This window comes from Pelobates fuscus, chromosome 1 (assembly GCF_036172605.1).
Source record: "Pelobates fuscus isolate aPelFus1 chromosome 1, aPelFus1.pri, whole genome shotgun sequence".
Classification (NCBI taxonomy): domain Eukaryota; kingdom Metazoa; phylum Chordata; class Amphibia; order Anura; family Pelobatidae; genus Pelobates; species Pelobates fuscus.
The window spans coordinates 451,991,247-452,010,168 of NC_086317.1; the positions used below are offsets into that span (position 1 = coordinate 451,991,247).

Consider the following 18,922-nt stretch of genomic DNA (forward strand, 5'->3'; position numbering starts at 1 on the left):
TTCACAGGAGAGCCCTACGATTGACTTCTACCCACCTATAGCAGAGCCTTACGATTGACTTCATTCACTACAGCAGGATTGACCAGCTACCCACTGATACAGTGTGGCGATCATTTTTACAACCATCAGGAATTCGTTCCACCCCCTCCATTCAGACCATCTTTCACAGACTACAGAATCTTCCTACAGGACACAGCATAAAGAAATAGACGGCATTGGTGAGATCAACCCACGGATAGTGGGTAACATATAGTGCACTATATACTGGACTGCTACTTATCAGGACTTTAGTATTTTGCATTTTTTTCATTTTTTCATTTTTTCATTTTTCTTATTCTCATTTTTTTTCAACTTTTTTCATTTTTTTCGATTTTTGTTTCCATTTTGTTATTTTTTCCTAGAGTTTTCTCTTATTGTTTCACTGTTTTATTTTTTCATTTTCCCACATGACTTTTTCTTTATTTTTGCGCTTAAGATCACCAATTAACGTGTACAGATATACAGACTTTGAACTATTCATTGAACAAAGGAGGACACTGTGTCTAGATATATGTATATAGTTGGTGTATATAGGATGAATTTTGTGTTACTTTAATAATTATGCACACCTGATATAGGGTGTTGATGTCATTAGACCACACCCCTTCTCATTACAGAGATGCACATCACCTAATATGCTTAATTGGTAGTAGGCTTTCGAGCCTATACAGCTTGGAGTAAGACAACATGCATAAAGAGGATGATGTGGTCAAAATACTCATTTGCCTAATAATTCTGCACTCCCTGTACATTGGGCTGATAAAATCATCGGCAAGTTTTTAGACTAAAACATGATGTTCATCTTCCTCCTTCAAGATTGCCACCATGAGTAATGGCACTAAATATCATTCACTGCATTCCACAATGCATGAGCTCACGTCACTTGTAGGCAGGTGGCCCTGTGCCAAGGAACTTGGCAGATTGTCACTGTAAATATATTGGTATATACCCAGCATTAATTAGCATTTTATCTATATGTTTGTTTGCTGCCTGGCTTGCAATGTATAGTAACAAGATGGTGCACATATGTCTGCAAACACTTGCTTCCCCCCAGCAGTAAAAGCAGCAAAGTATTTTATTGTATTTTATTTTAGCAAAGCTCCTTTATAGTATACATAATTTACTGTCTATGTTTTAATTTCTCTCTTACCACTTTCGCACTTGATTTTGTTTCGGATAAACTCATTGTAAAAGTTTTGCTTCCTTTGTCATATGTACAGTAATGTCTTGTCCACGCAAATCCAAGGGGTCCTACAGGTTAAGAAAATAAATAAAATAGTTAAGTCATTATTCATTTTTTTGTGGCCTACTTTGCCTCCTTTATAAATCTAGTAGAATAGCGTGTGTGATCCTAATAAAGAAGACTTCAATCCTCACACTGACAGTGTACCACTCACACATTCTTCTATGGAAGGGTTATTCAATAAACTCTGCATTTTCAGTAAACAAATCTGAACTGCTAAATATAGACTGATATAGCGGTTTCAAAGGAGTTCTCCGACTTAGCATTTCAAATTAATATAATGAATTTAAACAATTATGAGAAAATATATATATTTTTAATTTTGTTTAGAAAGTGTTTCTCCAAACACCATTACCACTTAAATGCTTTAAAGTGGTCATGGTACCTGGTGTTTACATGTGCAGTATTTGGCTATGAATTGCTGCACATGGAGAGTTCGACCCCTTTGCAGCCAGAGGTTTTACTCCACCTCCAGCAGTGTCATTGAGGTGCCGTTAGCCAGATCAAAGCAAGAGTTCCAGACTTGCTAAAGTCACTTCATATTGCACAGCATGACCTCTCCCATCAGCCCACCCTCCCTCTACAAGGAGGTGGGGAGAAATCATCAAAGGACAATTTGGAAAACGGCATTGGCGCTGGAATGGAGGTAAGTTTTAGAATCAAGAGTTTTTTTTTTTTTTTTTTGCAGTAGCCCTTTAAGTGTACCTTTTAAAGACAATGCTGGTGTTATCATTTTGCTTGATACACAATTTTCAGAATAAGTAAATACAAATGCATGGCATGATCCTGGTAACTAGCATTGTCACACGTTCTTTTACATAGCTCTGATTTGAATTATTAAAGGCCACTTAATGTAAGGAATACAAATCTGGATTCCTAAAGTTATAGTGAAGCTGTCCCTAATATTACTAGTCGTCCCCCCCACCCCCAAGTAGCTGTTCTTGCCTATGAAGCAAAATGCACCAGTCCTGATAACCACGGCAGTGTGTTAAAGTGCTTATGGTACCAGGAGTACTTTAATGCAGGCCCACAGTGGAAGTAGGCCCAACCTTCAATAATGGTTTTACAAAATTACCTGGGAAGTGTTCTGCAATGAGCTAATACCAGCAGTGCAGGACGTAGCTCATTGGTTGAAAGCAATCAGCTGACACTTTGAGCCAATGAGCTGGCCTGGCACTGCAGGGTTTTAGCTCAGAAGAACTTACGCAAGCTCTATGCAGGAGATTCTGCATAGCAGGAAGTGACTGGCCCCAGATAAGTTGTCAAAACATTTGTGAATGCTTACATAGTGAGGTATCAGGGCACTACTGACATCATAACCACTACAGATGCGCTGTAGTGGTTATGGTGCTTGAAGTACTGCTTTAATCATGCACTAGCACTGCACTATCCCTCAAGAAAAATCTTGAGTCACACAGAGCTACCATGTGACTTTACAGCTTTGCCTCTATAAATGTGTCACTTTGTACGTGATGAAATAAAGTTAAAGAATTAGACCTGCCGTCTCTTTAAGTACAACAACACTTCAGCCGTTGTTTACACTTCACGCAGTCTGGCACCAACTTTGAAATTCCTAAATCGTATAATGCTTGATGTACTAAACTAGATGAGACATGTTTCATTGGGCAGCTTGAGGCCATCACATCCCACTCCAAACAGCGATTTTTACATTAGCCGAATATTAAATGTTTGCTAAATGTATCTCAAAGCTTATTGCACTGGGAAACTGGAACACGTCAGATCTGAATAACTGGAACACAAGTGATTGGTGATACTCCCTTTATTCTCAATGTTTCTTTTATTTTATGATATGGTCCACAAACCTTTAATAGTTTACAGATTCCGATTTTAATTGAAAAATGTCTACAGCTGTTTCTCGGCCAGGTTTATACAAACTGTAATGCATGGGATCACAGACATCATGTAAGCAATTAGCTCAAGCACAGAATACAGAAACATGATTTCTTGTAGAATACAAATGAGACGTGCCAAGATCACTCTGAATATACCAGGTCACAAATGCCATTTTTTGAAAGTGTTCAACGCCGCATATGTCACACTGTTCTTGAATACATCAGGCATTTTCCTTTTTTACCAAATAAACATGACATCTTAATATTTGCCTTAACGGGCATTGGTAAGAGATAAATACTGACTGAAGTTAAATCATTGGGATGGTGGGACACAGACTCAACATTGTGACTGTCCATCCAAATCAAATCTTAATCAATATAAACAAAGTGATTCTTTGTATTTTCATTCACAGATATATGTTAAATAAATGAAACACACTTATTCGTTGCAATGTATGTAGTTAAGGTTATAGTTAGTTATGCTGTGGGCGTCTTTCTCTTAAAGCAAAACACTAAGCACTGAAACCACTTCTTCTTAAAGACGAGGTTTTGGTGCACTGAATTTGTCTCTTTTGTCTAGTTTTGATTAAAGGAACACTACATTTGTTAGGAATATAAACCTGTATCTGTAATACTATAGTGATTGCCTCTGTATTTAGAATCACCTCCCCCCCCCCACCAAAAAAAATCTGAAAATAATTAAAAAAAATGTTTTTTTTCCAGTGCCGAACTCGAGTCCCTGCAGCTGCTTCATCTGACTCCCAAGTATCTACTAAATGCCAGCGTTTATCATTGCAGGGTTAAAAACATAAATACCTTTGCATCCAGACCACTTCTGATGGAGTGACTTTGGGGTCTCTAGTGGTCTTTTAAAGCATGCTTTAGTGGCTGTCTGACTGAAAGACACTAGAGACGATTCATCATTGAAGACCTTTCATTTTCAAAGGTCTTCACAATCAATGTACTCGCCAAACGTGAAGACCTTTGAAAACCAAATGTTGTTAACGTTAATGAAGCATTGTATCAGTGAAGTACAAAGGAATCTCCATGATAAGTATTGGATTGACTGAGATCATCACAACTGATGATCTCAGAAGAGAGCAACTGCCGAGGAGATTGTCCTAGCTCTGGATTACAGGTAATTTTAATTGTATTTTTTTTTTTTTTATTCCATTTGAAAAGGTTTCTTTTAACCTTAGAATGTTCCTTTACTATGCATTTAATTTTTTTATTTTAATGATAGTTTTATTGTATAAATTCATCCATCACTCCAATCGGTATGTGGTTCCCTTTCTGCTACCAAAAATCCTCTTTTACAGAATGCAAAAAGTGCAGGACAAATATGACTAATTACACTGGAGAAATAATACACCGAAAGTGATGGATTATATATATGATTTATGACTGCCATCACGTTAGTTATTCTGTAACTAGTATATCAACCTCTGGATAAAGCAATGGAGTTTTTCTAATAAACATGGAGTTAATAGAAATGAAGAGACAGACTGTATAGTCTATCCCAAAGCAGCAAAACTGTGAAAATAGCTAGGAGTAAAATAAAATTATTGTTTGAATGACCTATTAACTTGAGAAACTCTCTTGACAAGGTGAAAACAAGTTTTTGCCATGAACATCTTTTATCACCTACCGCAGGTCATCGGCTATCCCTTATTTAGGTTGTTGGTTACTACAGCAACAAAATGAGAATTTCACAGCGAGATGTTGATACGTTATTTGTATGGTAGTTAGACAGGGCAAGGTGAGCTTATACCAGATTTTAGTGTTCTAAACGTTTAGTAAATCACATATTCCTGCCTTCTCCTGCTACCTAGCATTCTGAAGTGACTGGGTCTATAGGTAATACAAGGATTTTCACATCTATGGCATAATAAGGTTAATCATAATTGCCAGAATACAAAATTCAAGTACAAAAATAGTGAAAACCAAGTGTTCTATAATCTACTGCTAAGCAGAATAAAAAAAAAAGAAAGAAAGAACGTTGTAGAGTAATATATATGTTTTGTTCAATGGCATAGGGTTGGTACAAAAGGCATATAATAGCATACATATATAATCAACCGTAATATCACTTTTTGTATGTTATTATATTTATTATTTGGAGGAAAGATTATATGCATTTTACTTTCATCTTCCATAATAACAAATATTCTGCATAATACTTAGAAATGGAAAACTCCAAAGCTAAACATTTAGATGTGCTAGTCAAGAAAATAGATAGACTTCTTAGAAACTGTTATCATTAAACGGTTATCATTTAAATAGACTTCTTAGAAACTGTTATTATTAAGGTCAGACGTGCTACAAGCAAGTGGCTTGGCATTCACTTAGAAAAATGTTATAAGGCTGAACAGGCAGCACTTTAAAGGGACACTGTAGGCACCCAGACCACTTCAGCTAATTGAAGTGGTCTGGGTGCTGTGACCCTTTTGCACTTAGTGCTGCAATGTAAACATTTGCAGTTCCAGAGAACTGCAATGTTTACATTGCAGCTCTAAGTCTGCCCTCAGTGGCTATCTACCAGGGGGCGCTTCCGGAATCCAAACTGACTTTTGATCCGTTATCTGACGCATGGACCTCCAGCGTCAGATTTTTCCCATAGGAAAACATTGAATGCCGCGCATGCGCATTAGGTCTGCACCGCCGGCTGATGTCGGCGGGGGAGGTGCGAAAGCGGAGCCTTAGTGCCAGGAAAACGAGTGTTTTCCTGGCGCTATAGGATCCCTTTAATGTTGTTGGTGTGTAATCATTTGCTGATAAACTAAAGTGGGTCTATAATTTATTTTACATAAATTAAAGACATATTTTATAAACTAGGATGACCAAAAATGAACCCCTCTAAAACACCTCAATACCAATTAGGCTGCAAAAGATAAGGATAACTTGGTGGGGGAAGGGGTGTACATTTGGCAACCTCTACTCTACAGCATCTTTGGTTTTTTTTTTTTTTTAATATTTTTATTGTGCATATGTTAGACAAGGTACATTTATGCCGGCATTTGCCACAACAGCATTCTACCAGGTTTTCTGCTTTCATACATAGACTGTAATGTGGCTTGGATAGACATTGCACTTTTTTGTATATTTAAGTCAAAACAGCTTGAAAAACCTGGCGTATACAACTTGTTTTTGAGTCAGGCCTATCTATCAGGCCTATATATCAGGCTTACAGGTCAGGTTTGTATATCAGGTTTAGGAAACAGGCTTATGAAACAGGTTTATGAAACAGGCTCATAGGACACCTCTCTGTGCGACCCATGTGTTAAGTGTCCAGCTGGGCATGTAGCTGACCGGGAGCAAGCCAGGGGAGGACAGTCCCTAGATGAAGCAGTGGAAGCATGCTTGTGTGGGTGTGTGACAGCAGGCTACAGGGGAATCCCAAAACGAGCTGTGTGATCATCTGTGAGCAGGATCGCCATGTGCTGGGCTCCATTGTGGTCTCACCGTGGTAATCACGTTGTCTTTCGTGAGCCTGGGCAGGTTATGTAGCTGGGCTTGTTGAATCCTCCATTCTCGTGGCTCACCTGCCTCTGACCCGATGTTGTGAGCGGAGGTGTGATGGGAGGACTGGCCCGGTGTATTCCACTCTGCCAGCTTTGGGCTTTGCTTGAGCGGCCACTTGTGTCCTCGGCTCCGGTTGCACTGCTGGCCAGTAACGGGCTGCCTGGCTGATGGAATATGCGTGGGCTCAGGGCTGCGGTTCGTGGAACGTCCTCCAGGGGATCAAGGCCCAGGAAGGCTGCTGTGGAGACCCGGTCCATGTCCCTGGTATGTAAGCCGGGTCAGCCAGGAGTTTACCGCGGTATGTGGCAGGGCTCTGTCGTTGCGTTCCCATGTGACAGGGCTCAGTGCATCTTGCTGCCCGCTGGTGGTTTGGGTAATTGCGTCTGGCTGGGGCCTTCAGGCTACCGTCCGCGCACATGGCGCCCACCATTTTAGATGTTGCTGTCGGGCTCCCCGCCTCAGTTGTATTGTTGCGGTTAGGGCCACAGTGTAGGGACCGGGATCACCCCCCCGGTCCAGAGGGGGGGGAACGGAGCCGGATCCGCGCCGGTCAGTACCCGTGGCTAGGTTCCGTGGCGCAGGATAGTGGGGCAGCGGCCGGCCGCCCCACTCACTGCAGAAGAAGGCCCTGGTTTGGGCATTGCGTTTTTCTCCCCCGAGGGACTGAAGCTCCGTGAGCCAGCCTCTCCCCGGGTCCAGTAGTCACTCGGCTCTGGGTATCTGCTCTGGCGGTCTGATTTTACGTGGGGAGACTTGGTTTTAGAGGGCAACTTGCGTTGAATTGCAGGAGCTGTTCAGGCTTGCGACCGTCCAGCTCGGCGGTCCGGCCCCGCCCCCCCATCTTTGGTTTTTTAACTATCCATGATTTTATTAAACTTGTGTCTCTATTCAGAGGCTGGTAAAGTAAAATATGAGAGATAGTCTATTCTTGCAGATGTCCCGGTTTGTCTTAGGACAGTCCTAAATTTTGGTCACCTGTCTTTTTATACAATTGTCCAAGGTCTCTGTCCAACGTTATAATAATGCCATTAAAAAGTCTGATTTTGCATGTGTAAAGTGACCTTAAACGGCTTGTGACACGGCAAATGTAGGCAGTTTGCTTAATTGGTAGGTGTAAGTGGGGTTAAACATGGTTTCTTTGCCAAATGCTGGTGCTAGTCTGTAAAGGTAACATTTCTATGCCAGGGATGTGCTATCTGTTATAATCTGCATTATAGGCAATTGGTAGGTGTAAATAATATTATTATATTGATAAGGCTATAGATTAGGTGACTGATGCCATATGGCAGAAATATGGTATGTGGTCCCTGGACATTTTGTTAGAATACTGGCAACTAAGGGTGGTTCAATAATGGAAAGAGAACTAAAGGCTTTTTCAAATAATTCATTACCCACGATACACAGACAAGACTGTAATCTCAAACCAGCGGGACCTTTATTGGCTAAAATTTCACACAGACACTAGAATTTTAGCACAAGTCAATAGGTAAGATGTGTGCTCAAATATAAATATGCAATGTCTGAGCATATAATGCAAATGACATTGACTACACGGTGCTCTTCCTACGGGTGCTGGGAGGATGCATTCGTACGTTGGAAATAATACCGTATGGCACTTGTTAAGCAAATGCCTAGGCATGTAAAAGCGTGTTCTGAGTATTGAAGTAGCGTGGAGCTTGAACAGTTGTGTTGGCTTACACGAGGTCACCTATTTAGACTGAAATAAAGGAGATTTCGTCTAAAGCAAAGGAAAGGGTTAGTTAAATAATGAACAATAGGGCTGCGGAGTTCTCTGCCTAAAGAGGTGTTTTTTATCAGAGTCTGTACAGATATTTAAACAGCAACTGGATGAATACTTGCAAAAACATAATATTCAGGGATATAATTTTTAATATGTGTGGGTAACAGCTTCTTGATCCATGGAGAGAACTGACTGCCATTCTGGGGTTGAGAAGGATTTTTTTCTTTTTTTCTTTTGGATCAACATCAAAAACAGATGTGAAAAAGGATGGACTTGGTAACACGTCTTTTTTTTTTTTTAGCCTATATAGCTACGTAGCTATGCAAGATTGCACTCCCCATCCCATCAAATGTTTCAATAGCACTTCTTGGAGCAAGGGAATGAGTAACTGTCATAGAAAATTGACAATTCACTTTTAAAGAGAAGTATAATGCAAAAAAGAAAGAAAAAACAGGCCAATCATGGTGCATGACAAACAAATCCCACTAGGTGGCATATCTGCCCTGACAGACTAATACACGACAAGAAAAAAAAAGTCCCTATTTCTCAAAACTGTACATCACAGGTGGCTGTATATCCTGTATGAACACTGAAGCTGTATTGAAAGTGTTTAACCCCTTAAGGACACATGACATGCGTGACATGTCATGATTCCCTTTTATTCCAGAAGTTTGGTCCTTAAGTCATTCAAAATGCGGTATTGCTTGTCTACTTAGCATTTTTTTTTTAAAAAGCTTCCCAAAGCACATGATACTATAATACTTTAATGCCTAATTTATTTGTGGGTCACCAAACAAGTATTGCTGGTCTTTCTTTAATTACTGACTTCACCATGTATTATTATTATTATTATTATTATTTGTTACGCTCCAACAAATTCCGCATTTATAATGCTTTTACATTGTATCCAGCTCAATACCTGTTAAAACTGTTAAGAAAATCTCCTGGCTATTCAGAGAGAAATGCATGATGAAAATGCAGCCACCAAAAAAATTAAAGATTTATTAAAAGTGTTCATTTTTCTGCGGCTTACTTTTCTCTTGTACGTATAGGTATCCTTCCATTGTCCAATGACTTGGCGGTCGGTAGTCTTGGTCTGCAGATTTCATTCTCTGCATTAGACGCTCCATCTCTTGCCGTGTGCTTTCAAAGTTATTCCGCGTCTAGTAAGGAAAAAGAGATTTAACTTTTAATGGCATCATTCTTTGTTTATTCTTATTGAACTTATAGGAAAAAAAACATCAAAAATGTACATGTGGTGGCGGCATTATGGTAAATGTGTTTATGCTTGGAAGAATTTAGCAAAATCATGAATATAGCATATAAAATAAACATGTATCTTCATCAGTAACAAGAGTATGTTAAGAAGTGTCTTAGCTGTATGCAAGCAGGGCCGTTGCAAGGAATTCTGACGCCCTAGGCAAAAATCAATTTTGCCACTACCTTATGAAATCGAGTTTGTTTGTGCCACGTTTATTCACTATATTTTTTATTGTGTGTTTTTTTTTTTAAATTTGTATTTTATAGTTTTTTTTACAACTGGTAAAAGGTGGGAGGGGTGGGGATACAGAAGGAAAGTAGGTGAGGGGGGAGGGGAGAACAGTCATGTTTCAGTATGCCACTACAATTAACTGTGCGGTAATACAATAGTGTTACGTTGCTTGGTAGTACAATGTACGGTAGTTTATATCAATGTACAGTAATTTCTTACTACCTCAATACGACATCGTGTAGGTCTCCCTTATACATGTTCCACACACATTTCTCATATACATTACTCTGATACTTATACATTTCCATTTCCCTTTCCATGTCCCTCCAGTCCAAACCCAGTTTCCATCTAGCTCAGATAGTTGGTCATGTCCTGTGTCTATGTCCTCCCTGCCTTATATGTCGTTGTGGCGAAACCAACTTCGCCACTGTGAACTGGAGAAGCCTGGTTGTTAGCCTCCTGCCCTGTGACTATGGCCCTGCAGGTTAAACCTTTTATGTTCCCTGCAGAAAGGCATATTCGTGCCTTTCAGCCGGGGTGTTCGGTAGATTCCAGCTACCGAACAAACTACCGTATGAGGGACCACCTAGGAGCTGGAGTGTGCCGTCAATTAACCGCCCAGAAGCTGTGGTTAACCGCAGCTTAATTGATGAACGCTGGGTGGCCTTTGTTCGTTTGCCGACCACGAGGCGGCGGCCATTTTAATCGTGCGAAAGACCAGCGGTGTTCGGCGAGGATTCTATGGAACTATAAATGGACACTTATTTGCACGAACACCGCTGAGCCGTCCGTCGCCTGGGTCCTAATCGTACAAGGTTAACCGAACACCGGAATTCGGTATTTCTATGTGAACTGTGGTAACCCAGATAGCTATGCCATGGAGCCTATTCGTGTGATTAAAGACTTTGGCTCCATGGCGATTAAACTGTATTCGTGTGGTCTGGGTGCCATTCACCTAATAATGTGCACCCAGACCTGAGCTATCTGGGGAAATGTTACATGTCTGTGTGTAATGGATTAAAAGTAACTTTATATATTTTAAAGCATAATACTGTATTTAGGTTCCCACATGTGTAATGGAGTTTGGTCTCTGGCCTGGGAGATAATTGGATTACTTCTCCAATTATCTCCAGGGCAGAAGGGAGGAAACCAGGATGCATTGTGGGAATGTTTACTGCTGTGTGTCTGTAATTGGTTTATGTCTGTCCTTTGTTACAGTCTTCCATTTGGTCCCCTAGGGGAGTGTCCACTAGGTGGGAGACCTGCATAAATACTGGGCAGGTAGCCCTGAGTAACTGAGTTCCTGCTTAACCCTGAAGCTGAAGTGTTGTCTCATTCTTGGGGGGGAATTTGACTGTATGCCGACTGCCAGGAGTGTAAGCTGTTCGTATTGCTTTTCCTGTTCGGCTGCTTCCAGGGTTCGTGTGCCTGCTGGTCGAGAGTTGGTGAATCCGTGCAGTTTGGAGTTCGGGAAATTGGTGCTTACAGTAGCTGCTGGTCTATCCTAGGGGATTATAGCCTAAACTGGGTTTTATCCCCTTTTGAGCAAAACGGTCCGTTACAGTCGTGTTCATCTGCGTCATCAGGACTTGTGCGAGGGGCAACGGGTGCTCTTTTTGATCTGGCTAAATTATAGGTGTGACCTCTAGTAGTCTGGGTTGTCTTTTTTCCAGGTGCACCACTGTTTCCACGCTCCCTTATGTTGGTATTTTCCTGGATGTGCCATTGTAAAGCACGTTTCATAAATTAGTTTATGTGTCTATGTCTCTTATAAGGGTTAATGTATTAGGGGCCTTAGTAGTTTTCCAGGCTTGTGCTATCAGTCTCTGTGCGGTCAGCAGGACATGGCACATTAGTTTTCTTGTCAGTGCGGGTATAGCGTTAGGGATGTCAAGTAATAGGAAGGTTATGGGTTCAAAGGTCAGGTCGGTATTGGTGACACTAGCTATGAGCTTATGGATCTTTTTCCAGAACCTAACTGGACGGGGACACCACCACCAGATGTGGAGGACCGATCCTTTCTCTTGTTTGCATCTCCAACATGTCGGGGGTGTGTAAGGGTATAATTTGTGTAGGCGGGTTGGTACCATGTACCACCTATATAGTGTTTTCTGGTGTTGTTCTATGAGTGGTGCGGATTTAATCAGCCGTTTTGAGGAGGAGGTAATGTGCTTCCACCGACTTTCAGTGATGGTGGTCTGGAGATCTAAGTCCCAGTGTCCTGCCTGTGTTGAGTTATGGAAGGGCTGGTAGAGCTTGTAACATCCGGAGAGTGGTTTGTAGTTGGGCGGGGGTTTTCCCTATTTGTTCCCAGAGTGAAAGCGCCTCAGGCTTGCGGTTGCCTGCGGTCCTGTCCTTGCCTCGTTGGCTCAAAAAAGATTTAAGTTGGACATATGAGTAATGTGACGTGTGTGGGAGGTTGTAGATTGTGTGGAGTCATGGGAAGTCCATTAGTGTGTCTAACTCATAGGCATGCGATAAATGAGGGGCTCCTTCCTCTTTCCACGTTGTTGCGTGGAATGTTGGCATGCAGTAGGTAATGGCCTCTATGGGGGGTTGCCAATGAGAGGGGCTAGCTGTTTCAAATTTTGACCTGTGTACATCCCACATTTGCATTGCTAGTTTGAGTTGTGTGGGCATGAGTGGGGTGGCTGGTCTAGTCTTTTTGTCCAGCCACATCCGGTTGGGGATGTTAAAGGGTCTGACAGGCAAATTCTCCATAGTCACTGGGGTTGGTTATCTCTAGTGAGGTGTATAAGTAGGGAAGTCAGGACTGCGGACTGGTAATAGGTTTTAACATTTGGGAATGCCATTCCCCCTTGGCTCATCGGGCCTGCCAGTAGTTTGTTAGAAATTCTTGCCCTTCCTGCTCCCCAAGTGAATTGTATCATTTTTGATTGGATAGTCTTGAAGTAGGATTGTGGCACTCGTAAGGGAATGTTTCTGAACAAGTATTGGAGTTTCGGTAGGATGGACATTTTAGCGCTATTATACGTTCTGTCCAGGTTAGGAATAGGTGTCCCCAATTACGTAGTATAGATGTGCATTCGTTCCAGACCCTGGTGTAGTTAGTTGGGAACATGTCCGAGGCTTTCCTACTAAATGTTAGGCCTAGATACTCAGGGCCACCATCAGGGGGTGACAACCATAACGGTTGTCACGGGCCCAGCGGCCCTGGGGGGCCCGGCCGCCCGGGCCCCACGTGTAGTGGCGGAACTGCCGCCGGTGCAATTGCACCGGCGCCTGCAAACTGATGGGGCCCATCGGGTGGCCCATGCACTTAGGGCCACCCGATGGGCCCCATATCTTCAGGGGCCCGGTCAGCGCTGCGGCCGTGGTATAGCGCGACCAGGCCCCTTTAAAAAAAAAAATGCAGCCGAGCGTAAGTGCTGCTGGGAGGAAGTGGTCACTTCCTCCCAGTTCACTCCGCGCTGGAGGAGCGCTCGCGCCCGACATGAAGAGGGAGAGCCAGACGGCTTCCAGTCCCATCAGCCCCTGCCAGCCACCCTCCTGCAAAGACAAGGTAAGAAACAGGAGGGTGGCTGGAAAATGAGCTTTGTGTATGTCTGTCTGTCTGTGTGTGTATGTCTGTCTGTGTGTGTGTATGTATGTCTGTCTGTGTGTATGCCTGTCTGTCTGTGTGTATGCCTGTCTGTCTGTGTGTATGCAGGTCTGTCTGTGTGTATGCAGGTCTGTCTGTGTGTATGTATGTATGTATGTCTGTCTGTATGTTTGTCTGTCTGTATGTTTGTCTGTCAGTATGTTTGTCTGTCTGTATGTGTGTCTGTCTGTCTGTATGTCTGTCTGTGTGTATGTCTGTCTGTGTGTATGTCTGTCTGTGTGTATGCAGGTCTGTGTGTATGCAGGTCTGTGTGTATGCAGGTCTGTCTGTCTGTCTGTCTGTTTGTCTGTTTGTTTGTCTGTATGTTTATATGTCTGTGTGTATGTCTGTGTGTGTGTATGTCTGTCTGTGTGTATGTATGTCTGTATGCCTGTATGTATGTCTGTCTGTGTAGGTATGTCTGTCTGTGTATGTATGGCTGTCTGTGTGTTTGTGTGTCTGTGTGTGTGTCTGTGTGTGTGTTTGTCTGTATGTATATCTGTCTGTGTGTATGTCTGCATGTCATTATGTGTGTATGAATGTCAGTGTATGTATGTCTGCATGTCATTATGAATGTGTGTATGTATGGATGTCAGTGTCTGTATGAATGTATGTATGTAACTATGTATGTCTATATGTATATCTGTATGTATGTCTGTATGCATGTATGTCTATCGGTATGCATGTCATTATGTGTGTATGAATGTCAGTGTATGTATGTCTGCATGTCAGTATGAATGTGTGTATGTCAGTATGAACGTCTGATATATACAGATTGACAGGGCGCCACAATCACTAAATAGGTATGTGTGGGGGGAAGAACCATATAATGAATATACTGGTATCCAGATAAAAATAGTAATTTATTAATACAGAAGTAGATAAAAAATAATAGCACAATAACAAGTGCTCAAATTATATTAGACAGGAACCCATAGGTATAGCAGCTCACTAATACATAATGCTGAACTGGGCAAATAAGGTGCAGATTTAAAAGTGCAAAGCGCAAGTAGAAGGTACAAGATACTAGTACCAAAAACGTCTGCCTGTATGTCATTATGAATGTGTCTGTGTCTGTATGTCCTTATGCATGTGTCTGTATGTATGTTAGTATGTGTCTGTCACTATGTACGCCTGTGTGTCTGTATATGTGTGTATGTCTCATGTGTGTGCCAGTATGTATGCCTATATGCGTATCAGTATGTGTGTCTGTTAGTATGTATCAGTGTGTGTGTGTGTGTGTGTATCTGTGTCCTTTTGTATCAGTGAATGTGTTTGTGTCTGTGTGTGTATTCCTGTGGGCGGGATTTGGAGGCGGGATTTGGAGGCGGTCTCTGTGGGCGGTTTTGGAGGCGGGCCCCAGACCCCGAGCTCAGTTAGGGGCCCCAAAATTTCTGGTGGCGGCCCTGTAGATACTTCAGGTCATTTCACCTCCATTCGAATTGGTAATCTTTACGTAAGTTTGTTAGTACTTGTGGGTCCAGGCGGAGCCCCAACGCTTGCGTTTTGTTAGTGTTGAGGGAGAAATATGACATGTCTCCATACTCCTTGAATAGGTGCACTATGTGGGGTAGGGACTTTTCAGGTTGGGAGATGTACAATAGGATATCATCGGCGAATGCGCCAATTTTAAGCTGTTGGCTATGCCAATTTATGCCTTTTATATCGGGGTGTGTTCTAATCGCTGTGAGTAGGGGTTCCAAAAACTAGCACAGAGCAAGGGGGACAGAGGGCACCCCTGCCGCGTGCCATTCGTAATCTTAAATGGGTCTGACTTAAATCCAGCTTGTAACACTTGTGCTGTAGGATGTGAATAAAGAGCGAATATTTGCCGGATGAACGGTTGAGGGCATCTAAATGTCACCAACACCTGGTGGAGAAAGGTCCAGCCCAGGCGGTCGAACGCCTTTTCAGCATCTAGAGCTAGGAGCAGTCCGCCCAGGCCAGACCCCCTCATTCTCTCCATCACCAGAGATAGATTTCGGGTGTTATCTAGGCCCTGCCTCCGCATTCAAAAAAACCCTGTCTGGTCGTCCTTGATGAGCGATGGTAGGATTTTGCCATTTTGCCCAGTTTGGTGGCTATAATCTTCACGTCTGTATTCAGCAGCGAGATGGGGCAGAAGTTTTTGCATTGGTCTGGGGGCTTTCCCATTTTGGGCAAAGTAACTATCGTTGCTAGGAGCATCTCAGGTGGGAGTTCACCAGTGTCGGTTGTTCTCTGAAATACCTGCACTAGCTGTGGGGCCAGCACTTGTTTAGTAGTACGAGTTGGGTAGGCCATCTGCCCCCGGTGATTTTCCTGTGGGGAGGTGTTTTATGGTGTATAACACCTAGTCTAGGGTGATGGGCTTGAGTAACGATTCATGCTGGGGAGGGATAGTCGGGACAGGTATGATTGGATGGACATATCGTCCAAGGGGGGGGGGGGGTTCCGGCATTCTCCCCTAGGTTGTACAGGTTAGAGTAATATGTTGCAAACTCCCGGGTAATGTCTTGGGGGTTTTGTATTTTGCTACTGTCTGGACCCTTTTTTTGTTATTTTTAACAGTATGGGAGATATACCCCCAAAGGGAATATGCCTTTATTTTTTTTTCTTAGGTCCTCAGTCTGTGCCAGGATATACACTGGAAAGCTATGATTGAGTGTGCATGTACACACTTGCTGGAGCAGCTGTTGTGCGCATGCACACTTGATCACAGCTTTCCTATGTTTCCCATTGAGCTCTAGTACAGGTCATTGAGAAGGTGGGGGAGCAGCACCATAGTACAGCATATCTGACTCCTTTGTTAGTTCTGTGGAGCTAAAGGAAGTAGATGAAAACCTACCCGGCTGTGTGACGCACAGGGAGGTGTTTTTTCCCCAATTATAACAGGATTGACAGACTTCAGACATATAAAGCACTTCAGCAAGCTAAAATACCTTGTGTGTAGAGTATTTCCATTTCTTAGCTAACTGGTGTGTATATACTCACTCTCTCATCAACTTTTCCTCTGTTTTTTCCTTCACTTGTACTCTCCATCTTTGCTGACTTTTCTTTAATGAATCTTGTTTTCGTAACTTTTTACCGTTTTCACAGTATTCCCTATGTGTTTTTTTTCTGAATGGGTCTATTCATTAAATAGTAAGTTGAAAAATTAGGCCTTATCAAATCACTGTTTAGTGAATGAACCTTCAAGTGTATGCCTGCTTGATCTTTTTTTTGTGTGAGACAGGTGCATAGTAAGTTTGCCCAGTAAGTCAGTGTGCCCAGTCAGTCAGTCAGTGTGCCCAGTCAGTCAGTGTGCCCAGTCAGTCAGTATGCCTAGTCAGTCAGTGTGCCAGGTGAGTCAGTCAGTGTGTCCAGTCAGTCAGTGTACCATTTAGTCAGTCAATGTGCCCTGTCAGTCAGTCAGTGTGTTACCTCCTCTGCTTCCATACTTTCAGTCTGTCTCTGGTCACTCCCCACATGCAGTCCAGGAAGAGGACATGGAAGCCCTGCCCTCCTCTTCTATGGACTTCTATGGTGTCTGGAAGTAGGGGGAAGAGGCAAGTTGGGGGCAGAGTAAAAGCATCTGGGGGCGGAGAAAGGTGGGATTAGTTGTGGGACGGGCGGGCTAGTGTTTTGTGAGAGGGCAGAGGTGGGGTTACATTCGGAAGACAGAGGCTCTCTTGAATGACCAGGAGGAAGGCAGGAGTAGTTAGGGGCAGGCACGACTGGCAACTCTATTACTGGGGGAGGCAGCACAAGGCAGCATATACTCCTGGGAGATGCAGAGAGAAGCATTACAACCCGTGCAGGTGCCCCCCTTTAAAGGGTGCCCTAGGCCACTGCATAGTTGGCCTAATGGAAGCGCTGACCCTGATGCAAGTTATACAATATTTGGAATATATTGTAATAAGCTATTTCAAACCTCAATGCTTACAAATGGTAAGGATTGGACAGGGATGGAATGGGTGCAAGTGATTATATTAATGGTCAGAAAGGGTCTCTGCAGAGAGCTACTCCAAGCCTCATATGGCCGGCAAAACATGAAACCAAGAAAAAAAACAAATCAGGGTTGTCCCACCACGCTTGGGAAAGTTGTGATGTAGGCAATTATGTAATCAGGTTTAAACTTTTGAAAGTGAGAGGAGATGTTTACTGAGATTTGGTGATGAATTAGAAATTTGAAATTCATTTTGAATTCTCACTTTAGTGAATAACCATTTTTGTTTTCTGTATTCATTATTGAGAATTGTGGAGAAGATCTGTCTGCATTGGAAGCATTTATTAGGAGACTGGCTGCCTAAACTGACCCATAGGCTGTGAAGAGCTATCCAGGGCCGGACTGGGAAAAAAATTAGGCCCGGGCATTTTTCAATCAGAGCGGCCCCCTAAGAAGGGTGCGGGGCCAGAGAGGGTGTGTTCTGTCATCACTAATGACAAGCACGCCCCCTCTCAAAGTGAGCATGTTGGTTCAATATGCAGAAGAGCCCCGCTGTATTTGTTCTTCCCAGCCGGCGGCTGCATGTCAGTGCCTCTGGGCCGGTGAGGGAGATCTTTGATCTCCCCACCGGCCAATGGAGGCACACAGAGGGGCCGGCGCTCAGATAGCGCTGGCCCTGCAGGGGCTGGCAGGGGAGATCCTGTGATCTCCCCTGCCGGCCTCGGCCCACGGCCATTGCGGCCCACTAGGCATGACCAATGAATCATAGCAGCTCCACCATTGTGAGGTCTCCAATACTTCGGATTGAGAGTTATATATCTATAGTTGAATTTTGTTTATATTTTTTTCAGAGATCTTTTTAAAGAAAAAGGCATACATATTTGTGATAAGTATTTATAAGCACTATAGTTTTCTTCATCACAATTGTTTTCCTAATAGCGCTCCACTTCACAATGTGTTTTGGCAGTTGGATATTGTGGTGTGTTTCGAGAAGTTGCACACGAAGTGTAGTAGTTCCTAATTTTGTAAAAATCTTCAAGCACAATGTTATCATACACATATCGGCTTACATTAATAGTGCTGAAGCACAATTATACATTTTTGGTTTCACTGCCACACATGAAATGCAGCAACGGGACCCTGGCACCATAAGCACTACAGCAGACTTTCTTTCCCAACAAATAAAAGTTATGATAATTCCACGTTCTCTATGTTTCAATAAGTGTCTGCAGTGCTTATTGTATTGTTATTTGCTAAACACAGAACTGTAACGAAAATGTTAAATCAGCACTTTCTAACTACGTTTTCTAATTATCTTTTCAATTAACTACAATTTAGAATTAAATTACTCTTATTGGTACGTACTCTTGACACCATAACCACTGAAGTGGGTATGGTGCTTAGAATGTGCTTTTATTGTGACAATCGGATTATCTATGAAAAACCGCAAACACTTCCTAATGCACACATTTGTTATGTTCCGATATGTGGGCCAACTTTATTGCCTATAAGGGTATAAGCAAA

The 18,922-nt window shown here is 42.6% G+C and overlaps 1 protein-coding gene across 1 annotated transcript in view; it reads right to left on the minus strand.

Moving 5' to 3' along the window:
- ARHGAP42 (Rho GTPase activating protein 42) overlaps positions 1-18,922 on the minus strand; it is a 310,577-nt gene that overhangs the window by 36,132 nt on the left and 255,523 nt on the right. The window contains exons 8-9 of the mRNA XM_063430497.1: positions 9,432-9,561; positions 1,190-1,290 (exon numbers count right to left, since the gene is read on the minus strand). Of these exons, the coding sequence (XP_063286567.1) occupies positions 1,190-1,290; positions 9,432-9,561 (231 nt within the window). The remainder of the gene's footprint in view (positions 1-1,189; positions 1,291-9,431; positions 9,562-18,922) is intronic.